The 19,289-nt window shown below is 39.0% G+C and overlaps 2 protein-coding genes across 5 annotated transcripts; both read left to right on the top strand.

Moving 5' to 3' along the window:
- The first annotated feature begins 7,612 nt into the window (after positions 1 to 7,612).
- LOC103712367 (uncharacterized) lies at positions 7,613 to 12,474 on the top strand. 2 transcript variants are annotated; one of them, XM_008798871.6, is made up of 4 exons: positions 7,613 to 8,038; positions 10,693 to 10,896; positions 11,675 to 11,735; positions 11,828 to 12,474. In XM_008798871.6, exons 2-4 carry the CDS (start codon positions 10,703 to 10,705, stop codon positions 12,110 to 12,112), a joined length of 540 nt encoding a protein of 179 aa, XP_008797093.4. In that variant the 5' UTR covers positions 7,613 to 8,038; positions 10,693 to 10,702; the 3' UTR covers positions 12,113 to 12,474. The 2 variants fall into 2 exon arrangements, with proteins under 2 accessions (XP_008797093.4, XP_008797092.4); XM_008798870.5 differs by having other exon boundaries at positions 7,643 to 8,038; positions 11,813 to 12,474.
- A 153-nt stretch (positions 12,475 to 12,627) lies between these two features.
- LOC148703635 (uncharacterized) lies at positions 12,628 to 14,378 on the top strand. 3 transcript variants are annotated; one of them, XM_089929991.1, is made up of 5 exons: positions 12,628 to 13,097; positions 13,199 to 13,317; positions 13,401 to 13,697; positions 14,105 to 14,162; positions 14,196 to 14,378. In XM_089929991.1, exons 1-4 carry the CDS (start codon positions 13,080 to 13,082, stop codon positions 14,157 to 14,159), a joined length of 489 nt encoding a protein of 162 aa, XP_089786117.1. In that variant the 5' UTR covers positions 12,628 to 13,079; the 3' UTR covers positions 14,160 to 14,162; positions 14,196 to 14,378. The 3 variants fall into 3 exon arrangements, with proteins under 3 accessions (XP_089786117.1, XP_089786118.1, XP_089786116.1); XM_089929992.1 differs by having other exon boundaries at positions 13,407 to 13,697; positions 14,105 to 14,378; XM_089929990.1 differs by having other exon boundaries at positions 14,105 to 14,378.
- The last annotated feature ends 4,911 nt before the right edge of the window (positions 14,379 to 19,289 follow it).

Genomic DNA, 19,289 nt, shown 5'->3' with positions numbered 1-19,289 from the left:
ACTGGTACGGTCAGTTCTTTCCTCTATCCCAATTTACCTATTATCTAACTCTCTTATACCGGTAGCGACAGTTAGGAATATTGAGAAGATCTTCAGGGATTTTATTTGAGGGAGGTCTGGAAGCAGAGGGGGCGTCCATCTTATGGCTTGGGAGGTTGTATGTCAGCCGACGAGATATGGTGGTTTGGGTGTGCAGTCTTTGGTGGCGAGGCGGGAGGTTCTAGCTGCACGACACGCTGCTAGAGTGGTGTTGGAGCCTGATGGCATGTGGTCTTCACTTATGAGGGCCAAGTATGGCGATCCAGTGCCGGGTGCCCGGCCCGGGCGGCGCCACTCACCGATCTGGAGGGAGATTTGTGCTAGAGCAGGTTTGGTGCTTCCGGCGATTAGATGGGCCATTGGTGATGGTCGATCTGTTGATGTGTTGGAGGACCGGTGGGTGACGGAGCAGCCTATGAGTAGACTTCCGATTACAGCGGATACATCGAGGGTAGCCGGTCTCAGGGTCAGTGACTTGATGGAGCCGGAGGGGGACCGCTGGAGGGTGGAGCTGATTAGGGAGGTTTTCGGGGAGCAGTTGGCGGAGAGGATCCTGATCCTACCTATTTTTGCCCAGGGAGGGGCGGATAGATTAGTCTGGATGCCGACAGGGCGATCGCGGGTGCGAGCTAGGGATATTCACACATTATTGAGCCGGGAGCCAGCACGACAGATAGAGGGAGGATGGATCTGGAGGATGCGGATTCACCCGCGCGTGGCGCTCTTCATCTGGAAGGTAGCGTGGGGCTGCCTACCGACCAGGAGCGTACTGGCACGGCGAGGGGTGAGGATCACTCAGTATTGTGACGAGTGTACGGAGACAGAGGAGACGATGGATCATGCTCTTTTGCAGTGCCCCAGAGCTAGGGGCATTTGGAGCCGATCGCCCACAGTGCTACCCCATTCAGTCGAGTCGACACAGGATTTGATCCATTGGCTGAGAGTGGCTATGCGGCGGCCGAGCACGGCTGAGGCCGGGATCCGGGGGGCATATTTGGCTCACTCCATCTGGCTGGATAGGAATGCCGGCATTTTTGAGGGTAGACGGTCACCCCCGCGGCTGGTGATGGACAGGGCCCTGCGTCTTGCTAGGGAGGTCTCTACCACTGCTATCACTTTCACTTCTGAGATGGCCAGGGACACCTGGGGTACTTCTTCTGCTATCACAGCGCCCAGATTCGCCCTAGTTTCTTGGGTACCCCCACCCCTTGGTTATCTCAAAGTGAATTTTGATGGTAGTAGGTCGGCAGACGGGGTGTCAGGAGGAGTTGGCTTTGTTATCAGGGACCACCTCGGCAGTTTGATAGCAGCCGGTGGCCGCCGTGCGCCGGGATTTACCGTAGTTGGTGCGGAGTTGCGGGCAGCCTGGGAGGGGATATCCTATGCGAGGCGGGTACTGCGTGCTGAGCACATCTGCCTTGAGGGAGACTCCTCTGTGGTGATAGAGTGGATTCGGGGAGTGGACAGACACGGAGATGATCATCCTCTCATCCGTGAGATTCGGAGATTGGCTCAGGAGTCGAGCGTCTTCCAGGCTTCACATGTTTTTCGGGAGGCGAACAGTGCAGCAGACTGGGTCGCCTCTTATGCCGCTCGGCACTCCGGAGAGGTCATTTGGACTTCGTTAGGGGATACTTCCTCTACGTTGTTCTCTTTACTTTCTTTTGATTTGGCTGGATGTACTCAACTTAGAGTTATATGAATTGCCGTTTTCACCAAAAACAAAAAAAAAAAAAAAGGAGAGTATTTCTTTTGGGCCCATTTTTGGGGGTGAAAAATAACACTCCTTCCAAATCCACAGTAAGGCTACCGAGGAGGTAGCCTCGTAGAAACGTAGCCTTACATCCAATCTCAAAACAGACGTCGATTAAATTATAAAGACCGAATGCTTCCTGTTTGGACACGGAATCTGAAAGAACATATCGCTCTGTTGATAGCCTTGATGGTGCCAGATGTAACGTACTTACACATGATATTCGTGCCGGAGCCCAGAGGGATAATCGAGCCAGGCCCATAGATGGGGAGAATATGAGTAAAATCGGCCAGGATGCCCAACACACGGTCATTTATGCCCGCATGGAACATTCTCCTAGCGGGGTGCGGGCCCAATTGGGGCTGCTACGCAGAGATGGGCTTGTCCCTTCCTCCCCCTTTCTCTTTTTTTAAAGCAAAAAAAAATTAGAAATCTATATTTTTTAAATAATTATTTTTAAAAATAATATTTATATTAAAAATATTTATTTATTTTTCTATATACTAAAAAGTAGCTCCAGAATATTTTACTCATATTTTTTTAAGGAGTAAGCTCCTAAGATCTATTCATAACTTCATTATATTTGTGAGACTCTCATCATATCATATCATGTCAGCCCTTTAGATGAAGCCCACTCAAAAAAAAATAAATAAACTATAAAAGAAAATCAATTTTCTTTTTTTTGTGGTTGTCACCAAAATCGAACCATTTTCTTTTCCATAATATTTACACATCAAAGAACGGCGCAACCAAAACAAATTGTAATGGTGATGCCTAAAAGCTTGTATAATATTAACATGAATAAGAAATGCTACGATAGTTATTGGTCATACAAATGACCATATATAGCCCACTTAAAAACTCATTTACTTAGCCTAGCTACAATAGTCTCTATGTTAACATAACTAATCCACTATTCTTCTTAGACAACTAAAGGAGAGTTCATTAGGTCAGATCTCAATGCAATTGGGCATGTGATAGGAGGGCTTCGGGCCAAGCGGGTTTGTTATACCTTAAGAAGATCTCATTATAGAGCTGTATGAGGAAGAGAAATTCATTCTTAGAACAGTATATTAAGCACACCCTTTCTTTTTATCATTTTTAATTTATCTTCTTTCTAATTATTTGAAATAATTACTGTATGTAATTATTGATAATTTCTAGGAACCATGCGTCCACGCCTTCATGGTGAAATGGCTCTCGAATATGTCATCTATAATCAATGGGTGCCTGTAATATTCTATCATGTCCAAATTCTTGACATAGATTATGCATGTATTACTTGTGAAATATACATGCATCACATTTTCGTGATATTCTCAATTATTAGGATATTACTGTTATAACTGTATTAACTTCTACGTCATATTTATGTCATGCCCCGAACTCGAAGCACAATAAATACTGCATATATGCAGAGCAGACTATACAAGCATGTAAGGCTACTGATCAAATCATATAATCTTAAAACAGAAATGATAATTCTTCAATAAATTTAAATCAAGATGTAAACAAATAATTCTCATAATCAATTGTTCCATAAGTCAGATTATGCTAACTAATTATATGATTCAATTCTAATAAATGGTTCAAACTAAACTACTCTAATTAGTTTAAATCGGAAGTCCAATAATTGTGAATATCTTCAAAAAATTTAACGCACTCCTCCAAGTTCTAAGCAATCATTGGTTAGGAGCTAAAAAATAGAAAAAAAAAAAAGAATAATGAACTACACCAACCCAGTAAGCAACATAACACCGTAAAGTAGGATCTAAACATGCCAAATAAATAAAAAATTAAATTGCATGGTGCTGGCCAAAAATCAATCAAATCTCAAATAATACATATATCTCTTTTGAAATTTATTATTATTGTTATAACGGATACTAGACCCACTATCAAGTTCTAGCCATATAACCTAGTGGTAAGGGTCAGATAACAGATACAAGGTGCACAAAGTGCCAGAGTATAGATACCACCATTCTAATCACCAGTGGCTTAGTGTTAAAATCAGTTTTTTAGATAACAAGTTGATAGAGCCAATGAATAATCCTCATTAGTAGGGCTAGATTATAATCGGGCTGAGAATACATATATATAAAATAAATTTTGTCATTTACCTAGTCATGTTTTCTAAATAACGTAACATATTTTAAAATAATTTTTATCGCAATAATAATATGCCCGACCCATTTAATCAACTATAAAACAAATATTACAATCAAATATAATAAATTAATTATCATTTTACCAAAGATCCGAAAACATACTTTGAAACATTAGATTACTTACCTCTTCTCGCTTCAAAACTTTCTTTTTGATGCATATGTCGAAATCAATGGTGTCCTCCAATACTTCTCCTAAGCATAAACTTCATAATCACCATCATAGAACGTCCAGCGTACGCCAACGAACATCAAGTTGCCAGTTGTAATCAATATGAGCATTGACCATTACCTCCACTCGAGCAGCTTCAAGTATCTTCATATAATTTGCTCGTGCATATGAAATCAAATCCTCATGTGTAGTCTTCTAATAGCTCAAACTTTCAAGTAGCTTCAAAATTAGTTAGTATACTAAAAATCTTATCAAGTACCAAGGCATAACATGAATCATCTCCACCAAGCATATCTTTTTCCTGCTCGATCTCTAGAACTACTTCAAAATTAGTCAGCTTTTCAACCTCATACCTGATTAAATCTCAAAAAAAAAAATCCATATCTAGGATAACTTCGACACAACATTCTTCTACCATATTTGATTCCATAGTACTGATCTTTACAAATGAATCAACTGAAGCATCCTTTTGACTCTTCCTGAGCAACTTCAATCATGATCTCTTCCGAATTTGATACAACATCCGTATGATCAAGCTCCTCCTATTCTAGATTTTCTTTTAAACCTGATTAACCCTTAGGCTGATCAATTTTGTTATGCTCTGAGTATTCAAAACTTCAACCAGTATCTAATTGATCAACCTTCTCTTGATTCAAATCTTGAAGTCTTTTATAACTCATATGAGCCAATATAGCATGATGGCTATCAAGACAACTAAAATTAACAATATTAGTAGTGAGAGCCTAACTACCAGTTTTCTTCTTTTTCTCTTGCTCTGAAGTTGAGGATACAACATTAGATTGCTTGAGCTTCATTTTACAATCTTGAATTTTGTGGCCAAATTTTTCACACCTATGACAATTTCTCTTAAATTTGTAATTTTTCTTCTGATTAGAATTTTTATCTTTCTCAATTTTCAAACTGTCCTTTTTTTTCTAAATTTTTAAATTTGATATTCTACTTCTTATTTTTATTTTTACTCCTAGAAAATAAGACCTTTTCTTTTCGAGGGGATATAGTCAAATCATGCATCTGAATATTAAGTGCTTCTTGGCTAACAGGTTTATTTTCTAACTCTATTAATGTAGGTTGTTGAGCCCATCCAAAAATAGAAAGCATATAAGTATTATACTCCTATTTCAAACCATGAACTAGCAGTCTATGCCATTTATTTTCATCACAACGAGAGTTTGAATCAAGCATACCAAGCTCTTCAAATAATTTCTTTTCTTTAAGAAAATATTGAGAGATTGTAAGATTACTTTGTTTGAGAACACCGATTTCATTCTCTACAAATTGAAGCCGAGTCTCATTAGACTTCGTGTAGAGAGCAGCAAGAATATTCCATACTATTTTTGGCTCCTTTGATCTCCTACTTTTTCTTCACTTTTGCATTGTTAGAAGTTTCTGGTGGCTTCACCATATCTGTCCCATTCATATCTTCCATAAATCTTGCCGGATCAAATAAAATTTGATGCAGGCCTTCCAACATGCATAACTTGTGTTGTTAAATTTTTTGATCCTAATGCTAGAAATGATAGTAGTTTCAACCAGTATGCATAATTGTTTGATTCACCTCTTGAAAAATCAAATAAGAGTTCATACACTTGCACGACCATATAGCAAATTACTGGAAACTCTTCAACCATGCCAAGCGACGAATATACGAATAACCAATCTTCAAGCCTATAGCTCTGGTACCATGTAAAACGGCACGCTACGCGAAGTAGATCTACCGTGCTAGCCCAAGATCCAGAACAAACACTAAACAAAAAATAGAAAAGAGATGTTGAAAAAAAAATATTAGGAGAGAGAAAAAATTATTCAATTAAAAAATTGAGCAACACAAAAAATGTTCTCTCACTCCTCACCAAAAAGTACAACTCTCACTCTCTCTTTCTCTCTCTTCTCTCACACCATACTATCCCTTTAAATAGAGTTGGATGTTTCGTTCCTACTCAAATTTAAAAACCAACACCCACTAAAATATAAAACCTAATAACTACTAAGGGATAAGGATAACTACTTAAAAAAAAATAAATAAGCCTAATAAAATTAGGAATAAAATCTTAAAATCATTAAAACTAATAACCAACTAAACAAAAATATTAATAAAATTAGAACTTAACAATGGGAGTCCGAAAAATTATGAGCATTGCTTAGACCTCTGCATAGTTTTTTTTTTTTATAATTTTGATTTCACAAATAATCAAATACAATGCCTGCACTACAAACTCGGATATTTATGGCTTGCATGCGGTGACCATTGTGCATCAAGAAACAACAATATTTGCACATGGTGAACCTTATTTATGCCTTCCACCGCTGGAAATAAAGTTTGCGTCCAATGTCAACGACTTCGAACCAGCCCAAGCCACCAATAATTGCGGGATGAGAAGCCCACCGGAACATTGATACTGCATGATCTACGGATCGGACGGTGGAGATCAGAGCCCGACAGAGATCGCCCCAAAAGATCCAAACGACGGGCGCCAGTCTGGCGCTCGCTCAAATCTCACGTCGCCAGTTGACACGCGGCGACAGGATCTGCCATTCTCTCTCCTTCTTCTTTATCGTACACAGCGGTCGCAATCGGTGCACATATTTATTCCCGATTAAAGACAGCGGGACTTGTCCAACTACCACGACTCCACGGTGAAAAGTTGACAACAGAGATGGTTCGTCCGTCTGATCATGATCATACGGTGTCGAACATGAGAAAGATTACGTTGGGGAAAGGGTCGGGAGGGATTTAGATGGCGAATCGGAGGACGGGGAAGGCTCGGGAGAGTGGGTCCCCTCATTTGACGGCCATGATCAAGCCTAATCGCAAAGCGAGGGAAGCGGTAAATAAAGAAATAATTAAAAAGGGAAATAAAAAAGATGGTGGTAGAAATCATAGTACGTGACCAGGCGCGTGGACGGTCAGCGCGAGTATCGGTGCTTCCATGAAAAGAAAAGGACGCTTTTCCCTTTTTCGGACCTAAATCGGATGATTAATTTAATAAAAAACACTTCCCGCGTTTTACAATCCAGTGACCTCCAGTGCGCTTACCGCTATTTAATTACAGATATCTTCCATTTTTTCCCTTTAAATTTTGTGTCATAAAAGTTAGGAATTAAAGCAGGAAAATGTACGCATTGGACTTACCAAATTTGTTGAGGCTTATCAACTTGTTCGTATTTTATTTTGATATTTTTTTAAGAAAATGGATGCTTAGATATAGTGAAAACATAAGGCAAATACGGTGACTGACTACTTACTTTTACCGCAGTGGATATATATCAATAAATATACATATATTTTTTTAGAAGATAGATAAGAAAAAGAAAGGCGCGGACGGACGGGTCGAAACTCCCTCGAGTTTCCCGGCATTAAAATGTAAATACAAAAAAATAACAGCTGTCATCCACGGCGAACGAGGGTCAGGAGAGAGAAACGGGAACGAGAAATACCGGATCGAGGGAAAAACTAATTAATAATAAAACCCTCGATTAATATGGGATTAGGACACGTCGTAATCTCCGCTTAGATCGGGGATTACTCGAGGCTTTCGACCCTCCCCCGCGTTAAAAGGCGGTGAGAGTCGCCCGCCGGGGGCTCTCGCCGTCTCTTGCGGAGGGGACGACCGAGAGACTGAGTAAAGAAGGGGGAGGGAGGTGAGGAAGCGCCTTGCTCTTTTCTCTCTCTCTCCCTCTCGCTATATCCTGTACGCTCTCTCTCGCCTTTGGGTGCGTCTCCTCCGCCTCATCACTCGGCCGCCGGCGGTCCCGGCCCGGATGTGAGGAAATCTTTTTCTTTTCCCCCTCAGTTGGTCGTTCTGGAGGGCGATCGAGTGATAGATCGCGAGATTTTGAAGATCTGGGGGCAGATCTGTGAGCCAAGGCTTTTCGGGCGAGGTATATCTGGTAAGGACCGAAGATATCGATGGAAGTACCGCTGTTTCTTGAATTCATCGATGCTTCTCTTGAATGCGGTGCTTTTGTTTTTGGATTTGTGGATTTTGTCGGAGAAACCGAGATTTTCTTTTAAAGCTCCAAATTTGATTTATTTTTCTCGTCGTACGGGTCGTGGTGGTGGCTTGAACTTATTCTTGCTTTTGCGATTCCTGGTTTGCACAGTTGTTCGGGGCCACCCGTTCCCCGTCTTGCACGACTATTTTCTGGATCGGTGTTATTTCATCTTAGTGAACCTTTGGTTGGGAGTGATCTGAACCGATGTTTTGCCAAGCTTATCGTAAAGGCTTGAACTTTTTCTTATTCTCTTGTATAATTGTATATACGAGCTTGGTGGCTATTAGCTTACGATTATGGTATATATTTTTGGTGCATTTGCTGACAGATCAACGTGAATGTAATTTTAAGTTTGTTGGTCGTCTCTGGATTTAGTTCTGTCGATTCTTTGGGTTGCATTTTGGTTTAATTGTTTGGTGTTGCACCTGATCGTTGGATCTTCGAGCAAGCATTGTTTAATTACAAGGAGACAGCATGTTAATTGAATCAGAGCTGTTTGTTTAGATTATGAGATATATAACTCGATCTTAGTGATTCTAAGCACGGAATTGTAGTTTTCTTTTCAAAATTGTGTTTTTTCCTCCCCTGGTCTTGGCGGTGAATCTGTTCTTCTTCTATTTTACTCGCTCCTGATAAGTATTCTTTCCCTGTAGCTAGGTTCACGACATGATTGTTCTAAGTGTTCTATCCATTTTGGTGAGGTTAACTTTTTTCTTGAAAGACCTGATCTCTTGTCTGCGCCTCTCCCATATTGACGGTTGGGTTACTGTTCTTCTTTTGGCTGTCCTGGTCTTCGAGGAGGCAGATATCTCTAGTAACATGTCCACTGACAGCTCGTAGCATATAGTATACCCGTACTTGCTGGGTTTCTCTGACATTTAGTTCTCTTGGTCTTAGTGGCAATTCTGCTTGAGTGTTGGGATAGTTTTTGGTCAGTTTGTTGGTGTTGTGGCTGATCCTTGGATATTCTAGTTTTGTTGCAACTGCTTTCTATTTCGTTTACTTTGATCATTACAATTTGTTTTTTGGATGCTGTTATGAGCGTGCAAACACTAGAAAAATCAAGAAAAGAAATCTTTTTGAAGTTATTGTTCCTGAATCAAGGTGCAAGGTGAAGCTTTGCAACTTATTTTCTGGTGTTTCTGGAATTGAAAGCTACCTGGAAGTGATTATTTTGTTAAATTCTTTACTTTTTCTTAGAACTCCTATGTACATATCCATGTACTTTCATTGGAAGCTGCAGATGCTTATCTACATCCATTGCCTTTCTACAATTGTTATGCACTGATACTTCAGCTCAACTATGCTTGCCCTTCGTGTGGCTTTGCAGTTTTATGTTAGGGTAATCCTAGCGGGCCTATTTAGCATGTGTTTTAGTATAGGTTTTTGAAAAATGATCGAGAACATGCATTCTAGTCATCTACCTGTCGAGAAATAACTCCTTTCTTAGTTTGGGATTCTTCTGTAAGCACTCCACCCCGCAGGTATTGCATATAATGATCTCGCTCCAGTCCTCTTCTTCGTGTCAATAGCATTGCCTGTTTCTTCTGAAGCTCGGCCAGCTTATTTTGTTTGGACAATCTCTGATCTATAATGTATGGCTTTGGAAAGTTGATGAATCAAAGCACCTGAAGCCCAAACAGATTGGGTAATGCGTGTTGCTGGTCATCGTTATTCACATCAAAACATGGCTGGCAGATCGCTAGAGCCATTCTTGGAATATTGATTTGCATGGTGGTCATAGTAATGTACAAGTATGGCAGTGGTTGTGCATAACTATTTCTATCAATGGCGTAAAAACCTCTAATTTTCCCTGATGCTTTGTACAATGTTTTGATGACTTTTATTGGATAGAGATTTCTTCTAGCTCATTTTTTGATTTCTCTTTGTATTTATGAGTGGTTGTCTTTCATTTGTTTGGTCCATTAAAGACAATAGTTCTCTTATGTTAGTCCATTGCACCAGCACAGTTCTACTTGATACTGGTCATGTATTTGATTGACAGTGCTGCGAGGTTGTCTGGTGTTGCTTTTTGGTCATGGTAAAATTGGTATCCCAGTAGGCAAACTTTAGTATCTGTTTTTCATAATTGCGATAGTTGTTATATGTCTACATGTTATTTGGACAAGATGCGGTCGGAGTGGAATTTCTTTGCCTCCTTTTCATCATATTTATTTCTTTTATTTCGTATGCCCCTCGAAATTTCTTCTTTTTTTGTTGATAGAAGTGATTATGTCCATTTGCATATAGTATACGTGTTTTTGTCTAAGAATGCATTCGCACGGATGTTTGTGTTGTCTTGAGCATGTTATATGTTTGATTTCCTTGTATAATTTTCTTATGAATCTTTATTCTCATCATGTTCTCTTCTGGTGAAGGCTTCATCTCAGCAAGTTCTGGCATTCATGTCTAGTTAGTGCATCGTTATATACCCCATTACATTTAAAAGCGGCTTCTTTCTTTTCTTGCTTTGTCTTTTGTTCCTTTTCATAATTATTTTTGCTGTAGTGCTTCATCAATGCATTAAAACTTGATGTTTGATATTGCAGGAGAGTCATAATGGAGCACTGCCCGGTGAGACTCAATACCATGGGCCAACTGTACCCAGAATGCATGTCAGATAGGAAGTCAAGATTTTGGCAAATTGACAACCAATCTATTCCAGGAGAACTCATCTGTCCGCAACCTCGTCGTCCCACTAGGGTCCCTTGTTTCATGGATAATCTCAACAGAATTGGCCCGAAACCAAAGAGGTTAGCTACAACAATCAAGATCGTTTTTCTGGATTCATGGTTTTTGTCTATATTGTCATTGTCGAACTCACAAACTTATCACATTGTTCGTATATGATCGACCATATATATATATATATATATATATATATATATATATATATATATATATATATATATATATATATATATATATATTATTTCATGCGTGGTCCGGCATGGCAGTCTCTCCTTGCATTTTTTGTGGCGTATGATTTTACTGAACCTTTGAAGTTCCCAACCCTGTATCATTGTATAGTCTCTCTGCTATGACAACCGAAGTATTGAGGTCAGATGCCTAATCATTCATGTCACATCTCACTCCAGAATTAGGGAACTTATTGATGTGTTCTAACCAATTGATTGTCATTGCATTTTGCTTTTTAGAACCTGTCTAAAGGACTTGATGATTGCATGTTGTTGCGTGCCTGAATATGGGTAGTGATTTTGTTTTACATGTCAATCATGCTTAACCATAGTTCATGCATACTACCATATACAGCGGCGATCCCATTTGTGTAGAATTGAGTCGTTTGACTTCTTTACTGAGGAGTGCTCTCTTCATTGCTGTGAGCTCTCGTTGTAAAATTGTTGATGAATGAAGCAGTTTGAGCTTTTGAACACTTTACAAACCGTGTACTGTGGTGACATTATATACGCATGGAAGTTTCAAATCAAGCATATCAGACATTGACACCATGAAGAATATTCTCTGTTTATGGTTGTTTTGTTTGCTGATTCTGTTTTATTTTTTTTCCAGCATTTTGCCTGTCCATAGAGGGGATTGTGGTCCGGAGATCCTTGATATTATCTTGAACAAGGTACCCGTCTGCTTCAAAATCATGTAACAGATATTTTAGTCTTAATTTATTAGTTTTCGTATCCAACTTTTTCAAAGTTTGGTCCTTCTCAGGATGATCCTGATGGTGATTCAGACATGAACAACCAAGCAGGCTTCTTCTGTGGCTCGCCGCCTGTGCGCACTAACAACCCAGTAGTCCAAGATGCGAAGTTCGCTAAACAAACTCGAGACTTGGCTTCTCCTTTAGGAAACTCTTTTGGGATAAAGCCAGCAGGGAGAGTCGAGAGAGGCTCCCCATCCTGCGGGTCATCATTTGGAGGGAGCCCCAAAGCAAGAATCGAAGGTTTTGCCTGTGGCAACTCTGAGTCCCACTGTGTAGTCCCTGCTCTCGCTTGACCCATCACAACCCTAACCGGCCCTGCCGCCTGTGCCGCTGTAAATTATTGCCCTAGTTAATGGGCCTTTTTATCAAAGGTGCTGTTTAATCTTTTGGTTAGCCATCCTAGCTGTTGAAACTTTCCAAATGCTAGTTTGGGGGAAGAGAGTTTGCTCCTGTAAATATCCAGGTTTCCATGTATCCAGAATTTGTCTGTACGAATGAGTCTGCTACCCGAGGTTTGTTTAAGTTGGAGGCTGGATTCGGTTGCATTCAGATGTAAAAGTGTAAATAGACTTCTTTTAATTTCTTTTTTGTTGTGTGTGTGTGTGTGAATCCTTAGTTCTAGTCCTATCAATAGCAACTACTTCTATTCATCTCATTTGGTTCTTAGTTTTGTATTTTTTGGTTACATCTGCGGTTTACATTAGTCTTGCTTGAGTATTGCCATTTAAGTTAAAAAAATAATAATATGGTGATGGAGAAACAGATACAAAATAAGTTTAGAAATTTTTTTTTGGAATGATAAGCATTAAAAAAGGTAACTCAATCGGTGACCAGTAGATCATCCGCTTTTAGATGAGGGTGAGATTCAGGTGCTGCTGAGAGAGTCTTTTTCTTTTTGAACCAATGGCAATTTCATTTTCCGGTATCCGTCTTCGCTCCGACTGTGGCGGCCCGGAGGAACCGACTCCGGTCGGCGAGGCGGCTCTTCCGATCCTTTCGGAAAAGCTCCGCTCTCTAGTCTCTTACTCGCCGGCTCTCTTGTCGCTTCGAGCACCTTCTCCGGCGCACGTGTCCCCATTCTGTTCCCTCCACGTGTCCGACCTCCACTCTCCTCGGGCCACCTTGTCTCCTTTATAGGCTCCACCCATCATTCCCGTCCCTTCTAGAAGCCATAAGCAAAGAACCGATTCGTTCCCATCCTCGCTGCTTTCTTCTCTTGTTCTTGTATTCCATCTCTTCGATCGCTCTCGATCATCCTCCATGGCTTCAAGGATGGCAGTGAGTCCGCTCGCTTTTGTGCTCTTCATGCATGCACTTTGCGTTGCTGTTCTTTTCTTTCAAAGAGCCGTAATTAAACCGTAGCTTTCTATGTTCGCAAGAACATGTGGAGATCCCTCGCGCATGCTCGGCGATTCACCACGTCGACGGCGCCCAAGATGAAGGCCTTCACTCCAACTGCAAATGATTTCTTGGGCCGACATCCTGCCTCCAAACCAACGTCTAATTTCTCCCCTCTCTCTCTCTCTCTCTCTCTCTATTTTATTTATTTATTTATGAAATAAAAGCCGGATGAGTATATAGTAGCAGGGGGGAGTTTGTGCCGGTGTACGTGGCGGTGTGGCTGATAGCGTTATCGGCGTCGTTCGGGCTGTACACGGCGAAGCACGAGCTGCTGTACGAGCCGAACGTGCTGGTGAGCAAGAAGAAGAGAGAGACGATGCCGGAGGTAGAAGACCCCGACTGGGCCGCCGCCGAGGCCGACCGATTCGTCCGCAAATCCGTCTTCCGCAGGGTCGCCCACCTACAGAACTTGGACGCCGTCCGGGCCGGCATCTCCGATCCCACCCGGGCCAATGACCGCCCCGCCTCTTACGTCGCGTACGTATGATGGATTAATAATATCTCGTGTGCATAAAATTATGGACAAAATATAAGGGGCTTGCGTGGTAGAGTTAATTTCAGAGGCTAGAAAAATGGGGGCTAATGGCGACAAATGATGAAGGCTAGATTAGAATCCATCCTTACTTAAATATATGATGATGTCGGCACAACCGGCCCAATCACTGCGTTGACTTGGATTGCTATTTTATAAATTTGGGTTCGATTTTGGGCTCAAAATCCGCATTGACTTCAGAACTTCCTTTTTTTTTTTGTTTTTTGTTTTTGGGCAGTCCCTCCTCAGCTATTATGGGGGAACAATAATATACAAGATCAGAGAGTTAGGTCGTTGTTCTTTAGCTCTTTACAATAAGTCATTATTAATTAGTTTTTTTCATTCTTTTCAGGCCAAAGAAAGTGGAGACGCTGAAGTCGGTTGGGGTGGACCCTCGAAGCCATTAAGAAGACTGGCCGATCCTTAGGCTGAGCTGTATTGAAAGTATTCACCTTTGTAAATCTGGTGTTATGTTCATGGCTTGCTTACTGAAGAAATGGTCGATTCCTTCCTTTCGAAGTGTCTTAAGGGGAGAGGGGACCTGCTATTTGTTCCTATTGGGTTCGCTCTTTCAATCCTGTTTTTTATTGTAAATAAGTAATAATACAATCAATTCTGTACGGATATATTGCGAGCTTTGTTTTTTCTTTCTTCCTTTTGGATCAGTTTAGTTTGCGGGAAAATTTGTCATATTTTTTTTTGGAAAATTGATGTTTAGGCATATGATGTTAAAAATAATTTGATTATTGTATTGAAAGAAAAGATGCCAGGACTAAGTCATTAGCATGTAATGCTAGAAGGCAGTCGCGCCCCAAAGCCGTAGATCATATCAAAATAATGATAATTTTTTAAAAAATATTTAATTAAAAGTTTATTTAAATAATTTTAATAAAGTGACATAAGTTGATTTTACTAATTATTAATATAAATTAAATAAAATATTTTAATTAGTTTAACTAAAATTTTAACAACCGAAAGTCTAATAATTGAAAGTAGTTTTAAAAAATTTAGTGCATTCTTTAAGTCTCGAGCAATTATTTATATTTGAAAAATAGAAAAAAATATAATAATGAGTTGTACTAGCTCAGTAAGCAACATAATATTTTAAAATAGAGTCTAAGCATGCTAAAGAATAAGTTAAAAAGCAAAATATTGATTAAAAAATAAATTAATAATAAATATTTTTTTTGAAGTATACTATTATTTTCATCAAGAAATACCAAAAATCCAACAACAGCTATTGTCACGTAACCTAGTGGCGTGGGTCAAAATACGCAAAATATCAAACACTACTACTATTAACCATCAGTGGTATAATGTCCAAATACTACGATTTTAATCACTAGTGGTCGGTGTCGAAATCAGTTTTTCAAATTATAAGTCGACAGGGTCAACAAATAATGTTCATTGGTAGAGCCAGATCATAGCCGTACTGAGAATATATATATATATTAAACAAATTTTATAATTTGCCCAATCATATTTCCTAAATTTCATAACATAACATATAACATAATTTAAAATAATTACTATTATAGAAATAACATGCGTGGCCGTTTAACCAAGTGTAAAATAGATATCATAATCAAATTTAATAAACTAATTATTATTTTACCGAAAATTCGGAAAATACATTTTGAAGTATTAGGTTACTTACATCTTTTCACTTTAAAACCTTATTTCAGATAGGCAGGTCTGATTCACCTATTTTAATATTATTAAAATATCATTAATTTTATTATTATTTTTAGAAGTCAAACAAAATTAAAAAATAATATACTATTGAAGATACGATCTCATGCCCAAATCAGAATGGATGAAAGGTAATGTCAATCAAGCGACGGGACTCGACTGCAGGGTCGGTTTGAACAACGTGAACTAAATTGATCAAGATGAGGTATGATTTAGATGACTCAATAAAAGTTAATAGTAACCAAATTCCAAAGTACCTCTTACGACGTGTATGTATGATAGATTAATAATATTTCGTGTGCATAAAATTATAGAAAAAATAATGCTTGCATTGCAGCGTTAATTTCAGATGCTAGAAAATCATAGGGGTCATTATTAATAGACACACGCAGATTGGCAGATACAAAGTGATGCCATTATTTCTATCACATAAATTGGGGCTAATGGCTACAAATTGATGATGGCTAGATTAGAATCCATCCATATTTGGATATATGATGATGTCAGCACGAACCGGGCCAATCACTGGGTTGACTTGGGTTGCTATTTTATAAATTTGGGTACCATTTTGGGCTAAAAATCCACATTGACTTTAGTTTTTTTTTTAAAAAAAAATTTTTAATTTTTTTTTTGGGGGCCCCCTCTCCAGCTATTATTAAGGAACAATAAATAATATACAAGATCAGAGAGTTAGGTCGTCGTTATTTAGCTCTTCACAATAAGTCATTATTAATTAGTTTTTTCATTCTTTACAGGCCAAAGAAAGTGGGGACGCTTAGTTTGCAGGAAATTTTTTTAATAATTCGATTATTGTACCGGAAGAAAAGGTACCAGGACTACGTCATTAGCATGTACACCTGAGATGCACGGAACGAGGCTTAATGCTAGGACTGCAGGGAATGAAAAAAAAATATAATCCATTTTTTTTAAAGTTAATCCAACCGATGATGCTTTAGGTTTTCATTAATTAGTTAGTAATAATATATATTGTTAAGTATAACTATGTGTGTTAAGAATCAAATATTAAAATGTCTTCTTGATAAAGTTTACATGTATTAGTGGTCTGATTAGATAAAACCCGAACTGATGAAATAGATATTATATCTGGTTCAGCTATAGAAATGGACTAGGTTTGGAATTATGTTCTTTATCTGATTAAACTATGAATCGAATTGTGGTTATGTCATTAGGATGTAAGCAAGGGAAAAATGGAGAGCTTGATGTAACATATGTGTCGTAGTTTATCGGACTTTTGCCTTACGCATGCGATTGAAGTCTTCTTTTTCTTTCTTGTGAGGTGGCGCGGTTCAGTGGATCTCACTTACACATCTCCCAACCCCGAGTACTGCCGGATTTGCTCATGTCATACCCAGGTTCATGTAGTTTCTAAGCTTAATTCTCACCGTACTTCATTGAGGCGAGGTCATTAGTTTTTAAAATGGGAAAAGAAGGATAAAATACGACTTGCTGGATTCCATGACATCATATCCTCATAACACTTCTACTAAGAGCTGCCATATTGTCAATGCTGGATGTAGGATCAAACAACGTTGCTCGCACGCACACATAAGAGTTTTAATTTATTTATTTTCGAGAGATGACGGGGAAGAAGGCGATCGAGTGCTCGACTCCGGATCTAAGTTTGTCCGGTGTTCAGGTATACTGAAATACGAAGACTTCGTCGTAGGTTCAAAAAAATATCTTGAGGAGTAGGTCAGATAGGAGGAAAAAAAAGAAAGAAAACAAGCCATATGTGAAGGCAGCGTTGAGAATAGAGATTTCGTGTAGTTCAAGACTTCAAGTTCTTGAGTTAGTTTAATGAGCCAAATACTTTACGCACGCAAAAGTGAGAGCAACCCAAAATAATTGTCCTCTGTGTTGTACTACGTGAATACTCCATTTAGATAGCAACCTTGCTGCATTTCAACGGGGAGCCAAAGTTCCAGCCAATGCATAGAGACAAGTCCAAAGTATTAAAGAAGATTATCTTTTCTCGCAGCATGTTCAAAGGTGCATATAATTTAATGAAAGATATCATGAAGACATCAGCCTGAAGAGAGAGCTTGCAAGCGCGCATCTACCAGCTTTTTTTTCATCCGTTAGGAAGAGAGTAGGAAATCCATTGCAAGTCACAAATCATTACTTACAGCAATAAAGAACATTTATGATATATATATATATGAGAATATTCTAGAGCGCTATATGATATTCCAACCTGACAACAACGAAGAGTAAGACCTGGCTTTAATAATTGCATCAGAATAACCGGAATAATGCATTATAAAAACTAAAAATATCCTTCAATGAAAGAGACTGGAATGTATGGTCAACTTGACATAGTAGTACTAGCTTGCAGCTCATTCATCAGGCATCAAAATAATGTTAGTCTCCTCAAATCGATGAGGGCATAAATTCCTCCTCCTCCAGTGCAGAATGGAACTTCATGTAGGTATATCATACTTAAACAACAATTCAACGAGAGAACTTCAATAATTTATGATATTTCAAACAATAATCACTGACATGAAGAGCACGCGACTGCTGGTGACAGGCTGCTGAAATTTTGTCTTTCTTGTAGAGAAATGGTGCATGAATAATTGTGTTTAGTTCAACGGAGCATAATAATCTAATTGATCGACAACAAACGGCGAGCATCTTTTGGATGTCATACATCAATAATGTTACTAAACAACAAGTGGAACACCAATAATAGAAATGCATGCATAAGACTATTAGTTAGTTAAATTGTCAAACTTCACTACTTCCATACCAGCCAACTAAAGATCTGGTTCGAATTTAAGCTTGTCAAGAAAGTACAAGGTTACACCAATTACCAGAAAGACTACCTACCATAGTAGCTTAAGGTGGCTTAGGGTTCTATATTGCTTCGAAGGGAAAAAGGTATTCAGCATGATAATAGTATATATGTACATTGCTTTGAGGGGAAAAAGGATGGATGGTTGCAGACTTATTTTACAACTGGGTTAACAAATGCATGGGATGCATATATGCACATAGGTACCCTGGACTGGAACAAAAACTTGCTGGTATTTCCAACTGAGAACGTGTACGCAGTATATTTCATCTACAATCTGCAAAAACCATAGGAGGTTTTGTTGTTTAGCATGATAATTCCGTCTCAGAAACAAACTTAATTATGTGCTGACTCCAACAAGAGATAATGGCACAAGCACAAGCTGACTAAAATGATAAAGAGTAACTGAAACTAGTGCCTTAATGTAGAAATTTATTATATATGCACTAATCTGATGCTTTTCAAGTCCATATGCCACAACAATGAAAAGGAATTGTGAGTTTCTTGCATTATAATGGTCATAAGACATACGAAAGATTGCTTGCAGGTAGAAAACCATGTTGAGTTGATCCTTGAGTGACAGTTTGTGGCTTTGTGCTACATAAAGCCTGTTGATGTCTTACCATATTAATAATGATATTTGTATATGCAGCACCATCGCCATATGTGATGCAACAAAAAAGTAGGAAAAAAAAATTCATCAGCAGAGCTGGAGGTGCAGGATTGGCATATGACTCAAACCAGCCAACACACCCATATATCTTTCACCTTTTTTCATTTTTCTCCCAGGGTAAGGATGCATTTTGTTTTTTTAGTAAAAAAATTGTAGGAGATCAATTTAACAACAACAGCTCTAGCATGAGTTGATACATGCATGCATTATGCATTTGCAGACAAGCTTGCAGGTATGCACAGCCAAGGACATAATTGCTGGATGCTTGTGTTTTGAGAATCTGCAAATTTCACAAGTTTGAATGAAGTGTATGACATCCAGCATGATGTTTCCTTGATCTTGACAGTTTGATTCAGA

Source organism: Phoenix dactylifera, chromosome 4 (assembly GCF_051530095.1).
Source record: "Phoenix dactylifera cultivar Ajwa chromosome 4, Ajwa_hap1_PhDact_Kaust_v1.1, whole genome shotgun sequence".
NCBI lineage: Eukaryota > Viridiplantae > Streptophyta > Magnoliopsida > Arecales > Arecaceae > Phoenix > Phoenix dactylifera.
Note: the sequence above shows the minus strand (reverse complement) of the source record. Positions and strands in the feature narration are given on the sequence as shown.